This window comes from Phallusia mammillata, chromosome 1 (genome assembly GCF_965637545.1).
Source record: "Phallusia mammillata chromosome 1, kaPhaMamm4.hap1.1, whole genome shotgun sequence".
Taxonomy (NCBI): domain Eukaryota; kingdom Metazoa; phylum Chordata; class Ascidiacea; order Phlebobranchia; family Ascidiidae; genus Phallusia; species Phallusia mammillata.
In genome coordinates this window covers 33,782,018-33,798,265 of record NC_137252.1, presented here as the reverse complement: position 1 = coordinate 33,798,265, position 16,248 = coordinate 33,782,018, and the positions used below count along the sequence as shown (strand labels likewise).

At 37.4% G+C, this 16,248-nt stretch overlaps 1 protein-coding gene across 1 annotated transcript; it reads left to right on the top strand.

Annotated features, from left to right (window-relative positions):
- The first annotated feature begins 2,167 nt into the window (after positions 1-2,167).
- LOC145209104 (sodium- and chloride-dependent transporter XTRP3-like) lies at positions 2,168-15,648 on the top strand. Its single transcript, XM_080079350.1, has 10 exons — positions 2,168-2,495; positions 3,018-3,250; positions 3,580-3,804; positions 5,313-5,423; positions 9,305-9,546; positions 10,091-10,256; positions 10,470-10,665; positions 11,924-12,083; positions 12,755-12,935; positions 13,835-15,648. Exons 1-10 carry the CDS (start codon positions 2,189-2,191, stop codon positions 14,042-14,044), a joined length of 2,031 nt encoding a protein of 676 aa, XP_079935476.1. The 5' UTR covers positions 2,168-2,188; the 3' UTR covers positions 14,045-15,648.
- Positions 15,649-16,248: the final 600 nt, after the last annotated feature.

Below are 16,248 nucleotides of genomic sequence, written 5' to 3'. Positions count from 1 at the left end.
AGGACAAGAAGGATTTTAAAATTGATGTTTTTGTGTCATGCATTTTAATTTTCTTTGTTTTGTCGCGGGAATACATAAAAAACGGCGAAAAACACCAAGTTTTCAAACTTTTCGACTATTTTAGGTTATTAGAATCTCTCAATTAAACGGTACAATGCGACCAAACGGCTATTTGCAGAAAAGGCGTTCAAAAGCTCTACATTATATAATGTGATAATGCGACCCACATTTATAAGTTTGTTTGCAAAAGAAATTGTGCAAATGTGTGGGGTTGAATGTAGAAACTAAGCGTTGCATAAGTGAGCAAATATAGGAAAAGTTTGCTCAAGAAAACTGCATTGATTGCATTGTAGGGTTGGTTTTAAAGTCAAACTATTGTGGACGCTTTTGTCCTAAAACAGTATTTCTCAATCCCGAGGGTTGAATTGTCCATGAAAAGTTTTCGTGACCACTTCACGAGATAACATCATGATGTTTTCGTGGTCCACGAGTTAAGGCAAAAACTAGTCCAAAATCAAATTAGGACGGTTGAGACTGTGTAAGTCAAACTTTGGTTTGCAATACTCATTATCAATATATTTTTTAAGGGTTTCACCCAGGAGCGTACAAGACGTCCAGCTCAGTGCTCTTCACAATGAAAGCCAGGGTACAACAGTCACAGGGGTGCATGGATACCAAGGGTCCATGGATACTATAGGAATAGGGGTGTCCACCTAAAATGTTCTAGGGGTAAGTAATCTACGTTCAGATCTTCGTGTTTCTTAGCGTCTTTATTTCATCTATAAATCCGCCAAAAGCTCTTGAATTGTTACGTGGATTGCAAAAGTGCATAAGATCTCATCATCAGCTTTAAAAAGTGTAAACACGGTTCAAAACATTTGTATAGCTCATGCATTGCTCTACAAAAAATGGATTATCTAACGAAACCACATCCAACGAACAAGTTTTCAATGCAGCGCGTTAGTAGGTTATAAAGTTTAAAACTTGACCTCGTTTTGAAACAATTCAACGTTAGGCTTAAGCAAACGTTTGGTGGATATTCTGTCGTCATAATATTGGGACACCGTCTTTGTGGAACTGCTTGTCTCAGTCAAATACACAGAGAATGATCAGCAGAAATTCGCCTGTGTTTGCCTTTCATCATGACGGGCGAGAGAAAAAGTTTAATGCCTCGATATTTTTTCCCTTGTCCTGCACAACCCATTAATTGCTAACAATCGGCCAGTTGAAGTGATGTAACCGACTTGAAGGCTACCTGAAGTGGTCTAATTCTGTATTAGGAGATCAAAACTGATGTTGAAAACGTTAAAGTTTTATTATATAATAGGATTTCAGAAACCTTTGTTTCAATTGGTAGTTGATCTTTTCAAGTTGTTGAATCTGTTTTATTTATACGATACAAGCGTTTCGCCAACAACAACTGGTTTGTTAATGCAATGCCATCATAGAAAACATTGTAACAGATCTTTAAGTAAATCTGAATGCGGAACTAGTTCATTCGGTTAACTTTATGTTTTGAAAACTTAATTTTTAGATCCAGGGCAGGTTCGGGGAAAATTTGAGCCGGCCAATCAATCTGTGGTATTTTATGATTTACCCATTACGTCCGTCCCTAATAGTTTAACGGTTTGTGTGAAAACGGTTGAAAATCTTTGCTGACAAGAAAGTTGCGTTGTTCGCATCCAATCGATGATTGTTTTGTTTGTTTTTTATTTTTTCATTAATTTTATTCTTTAACTTTTGACAAGCGTATGTTTACGGCAATAGTTTATTACTTACCAGACGCCAGAGATAGAACGCAGGTAATCAATTCTGGATATAATAAAAGAAAAATAATAGAAAATACTGTCAGCTTGGTGTAAAACCTACTACTTTTACGAGTAAAAATGTTATGACCACAGTTAAGCGTTTGCATGTTGCTTAAACATAGTCTGTACACGTGGAAATCTACGCAGCGCATAAACTGGTGTGCGGCCACAGCGTGCCTAATGTTGCTTACAGTGGTCCTCAGTGTACTCAAGAAGCTTGTGCGTATGCCGAGACACATAAAAATCTTGTTGCATATATAGAAAAGTTAGCACTGGTCATTTATAATACGTTTTTAACCATGCAAAGCTTTATTCATCGGCCTAATTAAACTGTTCAATTTGCAGCTTTAATTATAAACTCCAACAGGCTTTAAATAAACATGGAGAAGAAAACTCATGTCAACGACGGTTTCGAAGCCGAGCTCGGCGAGATTAACGGCGACGCAAAAGTGATAGACACCAAGCACACATTTCACGATATCGTGGAGAACGGCGACCTCAAGCGGAAGAAAGACACGGAGGTAGACGGCTATGATGTGGGGATGGGCCATCACATTGCTGAGGAAGAAAAGGGGGGAAGACCAGCCTGGGACAACCAGGTTCAGTTCTTGCTGGCTTGCATAGCTTACGCCGTGGGTCTCGGTAACATCTGGAGGTTTCCGTATCTCGCACAAACATACGGAGGAGGTGAGCGTATATGTACGACTGTGTGTTTGCTACGGGGCAGTGGGTCGAAACAGGACCCGAACACGGAAGTTTGTTAAAATAAGCCTAAATTGAACCCCAAAGTTAGGTTTTCAAAAAAAGTGAAATTTTGGCATTAATGTGGCAGAGTGTTAAGTCAGGCCCGAATCAAGTCCGTAATATTCAAACTTAAGTGCGAAACCAAAAAGCTCGACTTATGACTCTGGGTGTTGTGCATTTAAATTGTTTAGAGCAGAAGATCTTAACCTGGGGTAAATCTATTCCCAAAATGTGGTAATTAAACATCCTTTGGGGTTCAAAAAGACGTAAGCATTTTTTGATTATTTGCACAATAGGTTAGTTCAAGACATTGGATGATAAATTCTGACGTTTACAAAAAGAAACAATACATAAGGTGGAAAATCTTCATGATATAAGGAAATGGGTTTATTTCAGTATCCCTTGACCTCATTACTTAAACTTCAAATGATAACTCTGTCCAAACGCTGTGCTTTTTCATTCAAGGGGCTTTCCTTATTCCTTACGTTCTCATGCTCATCTTCGAGGGAATTCCCCTCTTTCTGCTGGAGTTGGCAGTTGGTCAGCGGCTGCGTCAGGGGGCCATTGGGACTTGGATGAAATTTCACCCCTACCTTGGCGGCATCGGTATCGCCAGCATGGTTGTGTCGTTCATGGTGGGACTCTACTACAACACAATTATCGCCTGGTGCTTCTGGTACATTTGTAACTCGTTCACGGTAAGTTAAGATCTAGGCGCGGGTTTGAATCCCACCACATACTTGATTTTTAGTTTATCTCCGCAACAGCATTCAATATTTTTCAGTGCTTAATAATTCTGCTGTGCCATAAGACCACCAAAAGTCACTTTTCTGTTGTTATTACGGGGTTCGAACCCACGCCGTTAAATCAATCAACTTTAAGGTCCGTATATTAATCACAATAGCCAGTTAATATTCAGCTGTAATGGCATTTTCATACGTCACGCCTCAAACGTAATGTAGTAAATTTGTGTCCATTGTAAAACTCTAACAACAGTGCAGTGCAGTACAACTGAATCTGTTTTCAGGACCCACTACCTTACGCGAACTGTCCGGTGGTTAACGGCACTGAATATGTGTCGGAATGTGTGAACAGTGGTACAACCGATTACTTCTGGTACCGGGAAACCCTTAACATTACTCCGACTATAGACGACACTGGTGGGGTTGTATGGTGGGTGATGGTCTGTCTCATTCTCGCATGGGGACTTATCTGGGTCACGATGATAAAAGGAATTGAAAGTTCCGGCAAGGTACGTTAATTTTTAGCGATTGATTTTGTTTGAAAGTGATCAGTTAGAGCAGTGTTTCACAAAAAATTAAATTCACACTAAAACAAACTACATTATATCACTGCATGAGCATTTGCCGAAACGTTTGAAAAATAAAGCTTCGTTGTCTATTGGGGCCGTTATTTTCACCATTAAACTTATGAACAGATCTGTATATAGTGTTCCAAACTACATTGTGTTCGCGACATATTTTTGGCGTGATAACATTAAACGCTGTTCCCAGATATTTATTTGTTTTAGTGATATGTGAGACTAACAAATAAGATCCCAATTAAGTTCTAATGTTGTCACACAAAACTGAATCTTTCTGGCATGGTACTGGAGTTAAATTTTCTCAAAATCGAACAGTTAGATAAAACGTTGACATAATGCAGTTAGAGAAATGCCAATGGTGCCAAGTTTGGGCAAACTTGACATGAAAGGTTTGCAAATCTGGGCTCAAAAAGACAACCTTGTAGCGACCTCACTACCGTGTTCGCTTACCTCTTAACACGTTTCTAACATGACTCGGACATGGCGCCGCTGCACAATAAAGCTTCGACCGCTTCAACCTGATCAAAAACGTAATTATTCTTACATTCACGACGCTAATAGCTATTATAGAACTTTTTTAAGGTTCAGATAGCAAATTTAACTAAGAGAATTTGCTCAAAATGGTAACTAAGAATAGACGTTGGACTTGCCAGGTTCCAAGTGTAAACCGTATAAGCAGGAACAGTTTACTACCCAAACCTAGCTCGGGTTCAAAAGGTCACAGCAAACAACGTCTAGAGTCTAGACATTGAACTTGATGTGAAAGTTTACTAAGGGTGAAAACATGTTATTTGCCCGGCACCCATTAAAGAATATTTGTTCTAAGACTATTAAACTAAAAAACGCACAAATCAACAGACTTGCTGTCAGTTTTATGAGCCATGTCGGGGGCGTTTCGAAAATTCCTAATATCACCTCGACGCAAAGAACCTTAATTTTAAAGCATTAAAATGTTTCGTAGGTGATGCGGATATTGTAAGCAGCTAAGTTATAGCAGCAGCGCGTTTTGTCCTTAAACCAATTGTCCCTTCTACTTCTTTGCGTTCCATAATGTTTTGCTGCTATTTCTGGATTGGTGATGTTTTTTGTGAAATTGTGTCGCTGTGTTTTCAACAGAAAGTACCTCACATTCAGCATAATATGGTTTGTGTACTCCATGCCTTCTTCATCTGGGGTAGTAAATGTAAAGGTTTGCTCAGTGGTGGGATTCAATTTTTTGTCAACCGGTTCTATCACAAAATTCAAATTTTTCCGCGGGTTCTGTCACAAAAAGTCCATTGACAGTAACCAGAAATGCTAACCGGTTCGCTGATCTCAATTCCGCAAGACGGTTCTATAGAACGGGTGCGAACCGGCTGAATCCCACCACTGGGTTTGCTGCAATATTAAAATAAGTTTGTCATTTTCATGAAATTCATTTTTTCCCCATTTTTTAGGCGATGTACGTCACAGCCACATTTCCTTATTTGGTGTTGTTCATTTTTCTCGTCCGTGGTTTGACCTTGAAGGGTTCATCAACCGGTGTGACGTATCTATTCACCCCTGACGTAAGTTAAATTTTTTATTTGCATCAAAATGATTAATTTATGAAAGGTTGGAAACCACTGGTTTAGCAATACGCGTCGTAAGCAGAAGTGAATGTAAAACTACAGATTCTATATGAAAAATCGGTACAGTACTTCTCAATCATTGTGTGTTTTTGTCACGAGTTTGATAAAAAGATAAACAAGCACATGATACTTGATTGTAATCGAACGCTCCACAAAAAAAAACAGTTTTATGCATTTATTTTTCGATGGACTTTTTTGTTTCCCTCAACAAGCAGTTACACATCATTAGTCCTTAATTAAGGTAGAAATAGATTAATAAAGGCTTCGGCTAAGTATGGCTAAGCTCTTTTTATAGTAGTTTAAAGATAAAATAGAAATAAAGCAAATGGAGAAGATAAGTTGGGAAGTTGGGTGGTAACATGGTCGGTTAACGAAAGTTTGGTGCATCCAAAAAGAAAAGTGGGTTGAGATGATGAGTTTATTTCGCCGGGCAAAATCGTAGCAGCACAATTGCGCTAAAATATTCATCAAGCCGGAAACAGCTGCACAACGTTCAGACGTTGAAAAGCGCGACAAAGTTGAGGACGCTATTGGTGGATAGATGGTAGACGCGCTGCAGCTACACCGTTAGTCAAGCGATTTATTGTGCCTTGTCATCATCCAAATCGGCAACAGGGTCGGCATAAATATTTTCTTTGTCGTTTAGTATTTTTGCGACACAGCCAACGCCTTCAAGCCAAAGTTTGCACATGAGTTTAATTAGGCCAAACTAAATATGCCTTCCCTGCGTGTGTTTCGCAACAATGTTTGTTCTCCGATAACTCACAGAAGCCGTAAAGTGGCACGACACAAACCAAACTACTAAACACACATTTCCACCAGGTACACGATTTTAAAGTTGTGCTACATAATACAGCAATGAATATACTGTTGCTGCCAGGCATAATGTATCAACAAAATTTCAGCTCTTCCGGCAGATTTTTTATTTCTAATATGCCAACGTTTCGATGTCCCATACGAAACACCTTCATCAGGGTAATGACATAAATTGCAAACACAAGTAAACTGCCGGAAGAGCTGAAATTTTGTTGATAATACAGCAAGTTTGGGAAAAACAGTTCGCATAAAATCGCGGAATTTGATTTTTGTCACCACTAGAGGCGGTAGGGAAACGCGTGTGGCTTTTTTCGTTAAGCGGTTAAAATATTTGTTGGTTGAGCACACGTTCTAGGTACCACTCGCACGCTCGGTACCAAGTGTTACGCTCGACACTTTTCAGCTAAGTGCCAATAATAATAAGGTTAGTTGGGCAGGTCCTTAAACCTAATATTGCATATCTAATATTGCTCACGGTAGTTGTCAGTGTATTTAAGGAGCTTGTGTGTATGCCCATGCACGTACAAATCTATGCTGTGCATAAACTGGTGTGTGGCCACAACGTACATATCTAATGTTGCTCACAGTGGTCCTAAGTGTACTAAGGGAGCTTGTGTGTATGCCCAGAGACACATGAAAATCTATACTGCGCATAAACTGGTGTGGACACAGCGTGCACATCTAATATTGGGTACAGTGGTCCTCTGTAAGCTTGTGTTTACATGAGAAAATAGGTAAAACATTGGTATTGACCCAAATGTTACAACTTTGTATATGGCAGCAACTTAAATATCCCGAAATAACTTGTGCAGTATTTGTAACGTTGCAAGAGGTCAAATAGTGGCAGGAATTCAAACATTACCAGCTGGTATGTCTCATGTCATGAGTTGTCAGCCAAGCACTCGAAACTTTAACCGAAGTTATTTATTAACTTTGGACGCGGGAACCGTGCAAGGGCGTTGTATTTTTTTGGTAATTTTCCACGACGCTTTCGTCGTTGCGTAAGAAAGTCTGGAATTTACCAATAAGATTAGGCTATAGTATGTGCACAATACTGGACAACCTTAGGGTCTTTTGTGCAAAAAGTTTGAGCAATTTTTTTAGGTAAATTTACCCCTATAGCAAAATTGTATTGGGTATATGAAAATGTATGGTTTTAAAATTTAATTTAGTGTAAAGTAAATCTTCGCCGTGTTTAGTAAACTTAAATTTTACAATCAAAATCTGTCTAGGGGCAAACAAAGCAAAAGGTTAAGAACTGATATAAAGACACGCGAAAAAATACCTAAACATCAATTTGTTTACCAAGACTCTCCCCAACAAAGCAATCAAACAAAAAAAACGTTTTTGCGCCTCCATAACGTTTCAACGTTGCGCAGCAATTTTTAACTTGGTGATTGCTTTAGTACAATTGTGTCGCTATGTGTTCTTCCATCCAGCTAAAAATCTCAACTCAACGTAGTTGTTCATTAATGTCATAAATATCCAATCACATGTTATGGGTCGAACCGTGCCTATTACTTGTTGTTCAGCAACTTTGCGGGGACAAAACAAATGTTGACCCACTCGTGATGAAGATAATAATGATGATGGTGCGTTATGTTGTGTCAGTGTTGTTTTGTTCGTCCTGTGGTTACACGAAAATTGGTTCAACAGAACTTATTAACTCTTGAATACGGGCTCCTGTTTTACACGAAATATGTGTCATTATGATGGTAAAAATGATCAAGTCATTACTGAAAAGGTTCATGATTATTATTGGTAAGGTATAAACCGAAATATGTCATTTGTATGACAAAAAATTATCAAGACATTACTGAAATAGTTCGTCGATATTGGCCAGGTACAAAATCTGTCGAAACATAAGTTTGTGCCCAAATAGCGTTTGTTGTGTCACTCCCAACATTTTTTTAATTTCGTTTTCCGAACGTTATTCCAATTACAACATTAAAACAAGCCTACATTTATGTTCATTACAATTAATCGTTGTCAAATTTTAATCATCGTACTGTAAGCTACAATTTATTATTATTGCCGTTGTTTAACTGCGACCACATATTGCAATAAAGTGGAATAGGATAGGGAAAGGCAAAAACAGTTTTAGGACAACGACCTATTTAACATTTCCTGCTTTACGACCTAATCCCACAACAGTTTGCATTTACGACCCAACCGTGTTATAGCCCAGCACGTAATGGCCGACAATTATTTACGCAGTTTTCCATGATAAACTTTATCTATTGATTTGCACCCAAACGCAACGGAGGAAAAATCAATTTGCTATATTTTATTTTTATATTTTAGGACAACTTACAACATAAAATTGCAGAAAAATTTTGGAAAATAAAAAAGGCAAAAATGCATAAAGCTTGTTCGAAAAACTATTTGCTTTGCGATTCGGATTCTCACAGAAAAAAAAAATAACATTTGTTACGTCACATACAACGTATGTGTGCTCGAAATACACGTCATAATTCAACATTGTTAAATAAGAGAACAAATATTTATGGTAGTTTTAAGAGGAGAACTTCACACTTCAAGTGACTAATTGTTTTGGTGTTTCCCCGCACACAAACCTTGTAACTTTCCATCGCGAAATAAAAAATTCCATTACGTCTGTTTGTCTCAAAACGGTTTGCACTAGGTGTGTTGTATTATTTTCGGTTTTTATATTTTTGTCTGGTTTGTGTAGTCTGTAGTGTAATGTTTATATTTGTCTTTGTAATAAATATGTTTCACGTCCATGTTGTCAAGCAAAGACAGTAACACCAAGAGAAAAAAGTCCAGATATACAATATCACTCAAAAATATGAGATTTTTGTAATCCTGTTAGGTTATTTGGAACCGGATCAAACCGGCGCAAACCGGATGAAAACCCTAAAAGATTATTTGGAACCTGATCAAACCGGCGCAAACCGGATAAAACCCTAAAATATTGTTTGGAACCGAATCAAACCGGTGCGAACCAACAACAATTAACCTTTACTAAACTTTTTGCACAGGTTACGATCCTTGCAAACCCGCAAGTGTGGCTGGACGCTGCAACTCAAATCTTCTTCTCTCTGGGTTTAGGATTCGGAGGAGTTATTGCCTTCGCAAGTTACAACCCGAAGAAACAAGATTGTCAGCGAGACGCGCTTATTATAGCTCTCACTAATTCATTTACTTCTGTGTTTGCCTCCATTGTAATCTTTGCTGTGCTGGGATATAAAGCGACTGTTGAATATGAAACCTGCTTAGACGGGTAAGACAACGATTTTATCGTTTTTGATTTTTACTACTTTTATGCGAGTAGATAACGTAGGACTAACTAAGTTATTCAATCAACAAATTAACAAAACTAGACTGATGTCAATTGTCTTTTTCCATTAACCCCTTTTTTAAGTAAACAAAACACAACCTCTAGCGGACGAAATTACCAAAAAGATGTAAATTGTTGGTTTAAACATATGTGCATCTAAACATTTTATGATGTCTATCAACCATTTATGATATCTATGTGATTAAAGTCACGCCAAATCCGGTTTTCGCTACACAAGGTTTCACACTTAATCAAATCAAATAGGCCCGTGTACATCAGTCTTGCGAATTCACATGATACAAAGACAGTAAAAATCAGCTTGTTTGGTGTTTTTTGCTCTTCTGGATCCCAAACAGGTTCTCGTTTCAAAACCCTAATGCGAATAGAAATGTGATGCAAAAATTAAAACCTTACTGTTACGAAGCTGGACGGATTGTTGACTTTTGTGCAAAAAATACTAAAATTCGTTTTTCCAATTTTTTCACAGAAACATCAACGTTGTATTGGATTATTGCGATTTGCCTGAAGGAACAATCACTTACGACAATTATGATCAGCAAATACAGGGATTAAATACTACATGGACGAATTGTACCGGTGGTGTACCATTGCCATCACTACCTTACTGCAACCTTCAGGACATTTTAAGCGAGGTAGAAAATAAATCCTAATTTATTAACACATAGGCTCAACGTTATTTGTTTGAAAGATTGCATACTTTTTTCCTTAAAGTCATTCACCCCACTTTTGATATGTGTTTCTTTCATCTAAATTTGGGTATTATTATCTTTCATTTTCCCTCTTTTCGGATTCTTAAATCATTTACCCTACCAGAATCTTCCACTAATCACTAAAAAATACCACAGGCCTCGCAAGGAACAGGATTAGCTTTCATCGTTTTTACTGAAGCCATCATTAACATGCCAGGAAGTCCAGTGTGGTCTGTCCTCTTCTTTTTGATGCTTCTCTCACTCGGACTCGGATCAATGTTCGGAACAGTTGAAGGAGTCGTCACGCCGCTGTTCGACCTCGGTCTCAAGGTCCCCAAACCCGTTTTGACAGGTACAACATATTATCTTGTCATTTTATGGGTTCGAATCCCACCTCAGGATAATTGTGTTAGCCTATGCTTTTGAAGAAGTAAAAAATCGAAACTGATTTTTACAAAATCAGGAAACCAGCTTGTTTTAAAAATGCCGAAAAATCAACAAAACCAGTCGTTCCCGACCTTTTTTCACGAACTCTTTCCCTAACAATATAAGCATTTCCATTTCTCCTCAATATACTACATATTAGATGGTAAACCTTGCAAAGATCATTTAAAATTGGTTATTTTATCAACTTCACAGGTCATATTCTCTGAGGCTAAGCGTCTATTTACAAACCACATGTAAAACTTCAAGTAAATTCCCCCTTCAAGTTTTAAAATTCCTCCCCGGTCGGGAACCACTGAACGATCGGAAATATCTCAACCGATTGCCTTAATTTGATGGTCGTTAAAACCAGTCAAAGTCAATAACGCCAAACTGAATGCTAAAAACCGCGTCGTATATCTCATTTAAGTTATTATACGTTTCCCAGACATAAAGGTTGACGACTTGTTGATTTCAGTCGAGCAGGTTAACAACAGTTATGGGATCATAAAATGATTCATACGTGGAACCCACGGATAAATAGACGCTGTAACGGCATGATTTGCAGATATGACACGTAAAGCGACGTGCGTAATAATACGCTTTTCAACTAAAATTAAACCTGGTGCACTAATAAACAGAGTTACACTGTTACTGACCATAAGTTGCAACATAGTTGGATTAAATTCCAACTCGTTAGAACCATCTAGCTAAAAGCAAAGCGCCGTTGGATCAAGTGAAAAGACCTATTTGCATTCAGCATTTGCCCATTTTTAATTTAGTTGCAAAACGGGAAAACAAAAAGTTGTTCCTGCTGAAAACAATAAAAGTAAACATGGTTTTGAAGTGGACCCAAAAATCAGGACAAAAAAATAACCCGAAATACTCAAATTCTTGTTATTCCAGACTACATTTACTCTTAAATATAGAAACAAAACAATAGCATGTTGTACAAGGAATCAATACAGCTTCGTTATACTGCTGGGATCAACCACAGATAAAAAAGAAAATAATCCTTTTCGCTACAGACCCAAGTTGCATTAAATAAACAGTCACAAACAATAACGGCACATCTCAGCTCGCAATTTCAGTAACTGAAGTCGTCTGTTTAGCATCCATTGATCAGGACGATTTCTGCATTAAAACATCTTTAATATCAACAACAATAACCAACCATTTTTGAACAGGAATCGTCTGCATAATATCTTGTGCAATCGGTATCATTTTCTGCACTCGGGCCGGGAACTACTGGGTCGACATCTTTAATTCTTATGCTGGATCTATTCCGCTACTTGTGATCGCATTTTTCGAGATCACCGTCGTTGCATGGGCTTATGGTGTCAAAAAGTAAGTTTTATTGTGTTCGTAGTTTTAGTAAACAGTTTGTTCATGTTTTTGGTCAACTTTAAATTAAAAAAAAACATTCAAACTCTGTAATTTTTATGTGGAAATTGTTATGTTAGAATTCCACATTTCTAGCCGATTTATTGACCGAAAATCTAATCAACGAACTTTCAAACCGTCCTACAACCCCTCACACAAATATTTACACTCCAGTAAAAGTTTTTTACAAAAGGTTTTAACAAGGCAAACTTTGTCGAGATGCTGTAAAATTAAACTGATGCCCAGATAGGATCACAAACAAAGCAAATGTTTTAAACTTTTAAACCTTTATTTTAATCTACGCAATTCACCAACCTTAAGGAACACCTGAAGACTTTCTTCATATTACCAAACTTTTTCTCAAAAAACTACTCTTGTTCAGAAGGAAATCAAATAATAATGAAACATATCTGTGACTAAAGTTGAAAACATTGCAGATACATTTTTTTCAGAAATAATTATGAAAACATATTGGTTATATCCAGAAAGTCAATATATTTGTGTAGAACATAACGTTTCGAAAGCAACATGTGTCATTCTCAAATTTTTAAAGGTTTTAAGACTTAAAAGACCTCTGCTTTATAGCATGCATGTTCTTTGTGTTCATGTTTAACCTTAATTTTGAAATGTTTTAGTTTTGACGACGATTTGACTTGGATGTTTGGGGGACCAAAATCGATCGCTGGTTGGTGTCTTCACTGGTATTTCCGTCTATGTTGGCTCATTATTTCACCTGTTATCTTGCTGGTGGTGTTCGGGGCTTACGTTTACACAACGGCTATTGGATCATTCGAATATGCGGGCTGGGACGGCGACGTAAGTGACTCTTGACGATTTGTCTATGTGTGCGTCATATGTGCGTTATAAGTTGTTCATTAAACAGTAAAAGTGGCACGGCTTTTGCTCAACATAAAGTAGGCCTACTAATAAGAAACAGACGTGTGAAGTCACTTATGGCAAAAGGTATTGTTGAAAAGTTTACCTTAAACTTACACAAAATGATTCAAACTTTGACAAAGCCATGATGTGTTTGTCTACTAAATATTTGCACAGAAGGATGGATAAGAAATTCATTGTGCAGTTGAACTGTCCGGTTTTAAAACCAGTTTCGAGCAAAAAAAATCCAATTTAAGTTGCTGTCACTTGATTTATTTATTTATCATCGATGGGCGACTTAGCCTGACTGCAAAATAAAAACATTGAGTCCGCCATCGAGCTTCCTGTTACTTTACTATTGTTTTTTACCTTTATTGTGTTTTGACATCAAGTTTAAACCAACCATCGGATTCCACTGGTTTGGAGCGATGCCGTTAACTTTTAAAATACGTATTCACGACGAGATTAGAACCCACAATCTTGCGAGTACAGCAAGACGTTGTTTAATTCCTCATTTGACTCATAGCCAGATCAATGCATATTATCTATATGGACCAGTGTTTTCCTTGTTAATAGATCCGTGTACATTGCTCCTTATATTTTACCAAAAACAGTGGCAAGCAGTTAAAATAAAACACACCCAGTGTTGGGATTCAGCCGGTTCGCACCGGTTCTATAAACCATCTCACGAAATTATATGAGATAAGGGAACCGGTTAGCATTACCGGTTACTGTCAATGGACTTTGTGTAACAGATCCGGCTAAAAAATACGACTTTGTGATAGAACCAACTGACATAAAAATTGAACCCCACCACTGAACACACCGTATTTTTTCAGGGCTCCCAAACAACACAAGTCTACCCGTGGTTTGCCATATTTGTCATCATGATCCTCATTGTTCTTCCCTGCATCTTTATCCCGCTCTTCTGGATCTACCGCTGGGCAAAATACCGATTTTTCCACGGGGAAGACTCGGAGGGAATTCTGGTGGACAAGTCGTGGAGCAACTTCTTTTCCGACATGTTCTTCTGGAAGAACAAGTACTAACAAATTTTCGCAGCAAAACGCTAATGGATCTTCGAAGCTTAAAGATGTAGAACAAAGGTCCATCGTGCGAACGGCGGACACCAAATACGGGAAACAATACCGTTTGTATGTTTTGGAATTAGTAAAATTCCAATGTAAGCCCGTCAGTCATCGTCGTTTTGAAGATATCCATGCTCATTATATTGTTGCGTAATGGTCAATTAAAGTGTAATTCTAACATCACCACTGTCCAAAATGTCTGGAAAACATCAGATGATGAACTGTAGACTGTTAAATTACATAGGATTCGCTTCTTCCTCTTTCATTTCTAAATTATCTAGACAAGTTTTTCGTTTTGTTATTCTTTTAATCAATGTTTTATGGTCAACAAGTTGTGCATAAAGTTTCAATAAATTGACACCATTACATTCCAGGAATACCAAAGCACTGGCGTAAGATGAACGTTTGTTTTAAAACTAGCTTAGGGTCAGTTTATTTCCTTTGTATTTTACTTGTGTAAAAACATTTGGCCCAATCTGCCTACTTAAACATTGGCAGATTATAAAATATGAATCGTTATTTTCGTCAAAATGACCTCAATTTCATGATACTTGAGTTATTTTGTTTTTTCATGTATAGTGGTCTTTTGTATAGTCTATTGGTGCTTACGTGCCCAAAGATGACGTTTATTTGTTGCTGAATGGTTGTGGAAATTAACGGTGCTTTGCGTTTATAGTTTTTGATAAAATTTTGTACATACCCAATGCTCGTTATTTCGTTACTGCATGTTTATAGCGAGCCGAAATGTACGGTAATTTTAGTTTTGTCTGCCACTGGGCATAGAACCAAACTAAAATATAAGCTGAGTTGTAAGTCGGGTCGGGTTCGGGCTTCAGTTTGAACAAAACTGGCTTGATCCGGGCCTGGTTTTGCACTCGTCATCATATGCCGCAATTTCACCAACTTTCGGGCCAAATTCGTTTTTCTTTTTTCAAAAATGAATGTGCTTCCACTTTTGGGTGCAAACATAAGTAGCTAGATAAGTTCATTGTTAAAGCAACTTTAAGGTAAATTTTACCTTCGAAAGCTGCCAAGGGGTAAACGAGAAAACATACTTTAAATTTCCGCCATAACTATGCTGAAAATATTGTTGTGTGGCATTAGTTTTTATTTTTTGTGCCGGTTTATTTTCGAAATTTTAATTTTTTTATTCATTATCATCCAGTGCATTTTTGTGCGTGTCATCAGTATACGTCAGAGCCCAACTTTGTATCAAAGCCTTAAGTTGTGTAAAGTTTTGGGCTTTCATTAAGTGCGCTATTTAATTGCAAGGTTCACATAAACGTCTAATGTAGAAATAAACTGTTGTAGCTAAAACAGGCTTATAAGCTATCAACTATCACATCCCTGTTCAATTGGTGTAAGTGCTAACAGTTTTGCTGACCTTGTAACACTTGTTAGCGTTTTTTCAGTAAAATGTTTTGTTGAATGTGTATATTGTTCATGTTTTTTGACATATTTGGCATTATTTTGGCGAATAATGAATTTCAAGTGTAGCTCTTGTTTAAAAGGGGTAAAATTAAAGTAAAGATGAAGTTAATTTGTGTGCTCGTTTTAAATACAGTATACACTTCAAATTGGTTGTTGTCTGAAGAATGAGTTACATAAAAACTGGACACAAAACAAAAAAAAATACATATGATTTTTGCTCAGAACAGATTTTGATCAACTTTACACCTTTTTACGAGAAGTACAATTCCCTATTTCGATTGTTGTACCGCGGTGGCGTTCTACTTTAGCAGAAACCCATTGTGTTCGTTATTTACTCGATCTCCGATCAATCTATCAACACTAAAGAACCAGGATTTGGCTCAAGCTCTTAAAATTCCCCATAAGTTTTTGTGAGCATAATAAAAAGTCTTTTTGTTCCCATTTATCTTTAGTTACTTCTCTTTACTGCTATTTTACTGACAAATTGCCCATGCGATAAAACTGGCTTGAAAAAGGTTAGGGTGGCTCTTTTGGACAATGTATTTTCTGACTGTTGTGTTCTTTGTTGGTGCGATGTGAGGAAAAGAACGATTTTAGGCCAAAACTCGTAGCGAGACTTGTTTAATTCCAAGAAATTAGGTAGTTTGTGGTGGGATTGCACAAAGATGTGCATTTTGTTGTAGAAAAGTGAGTTTTTTAAACAGAAAACCCAAACCCAAACTTAAAAAGCAATA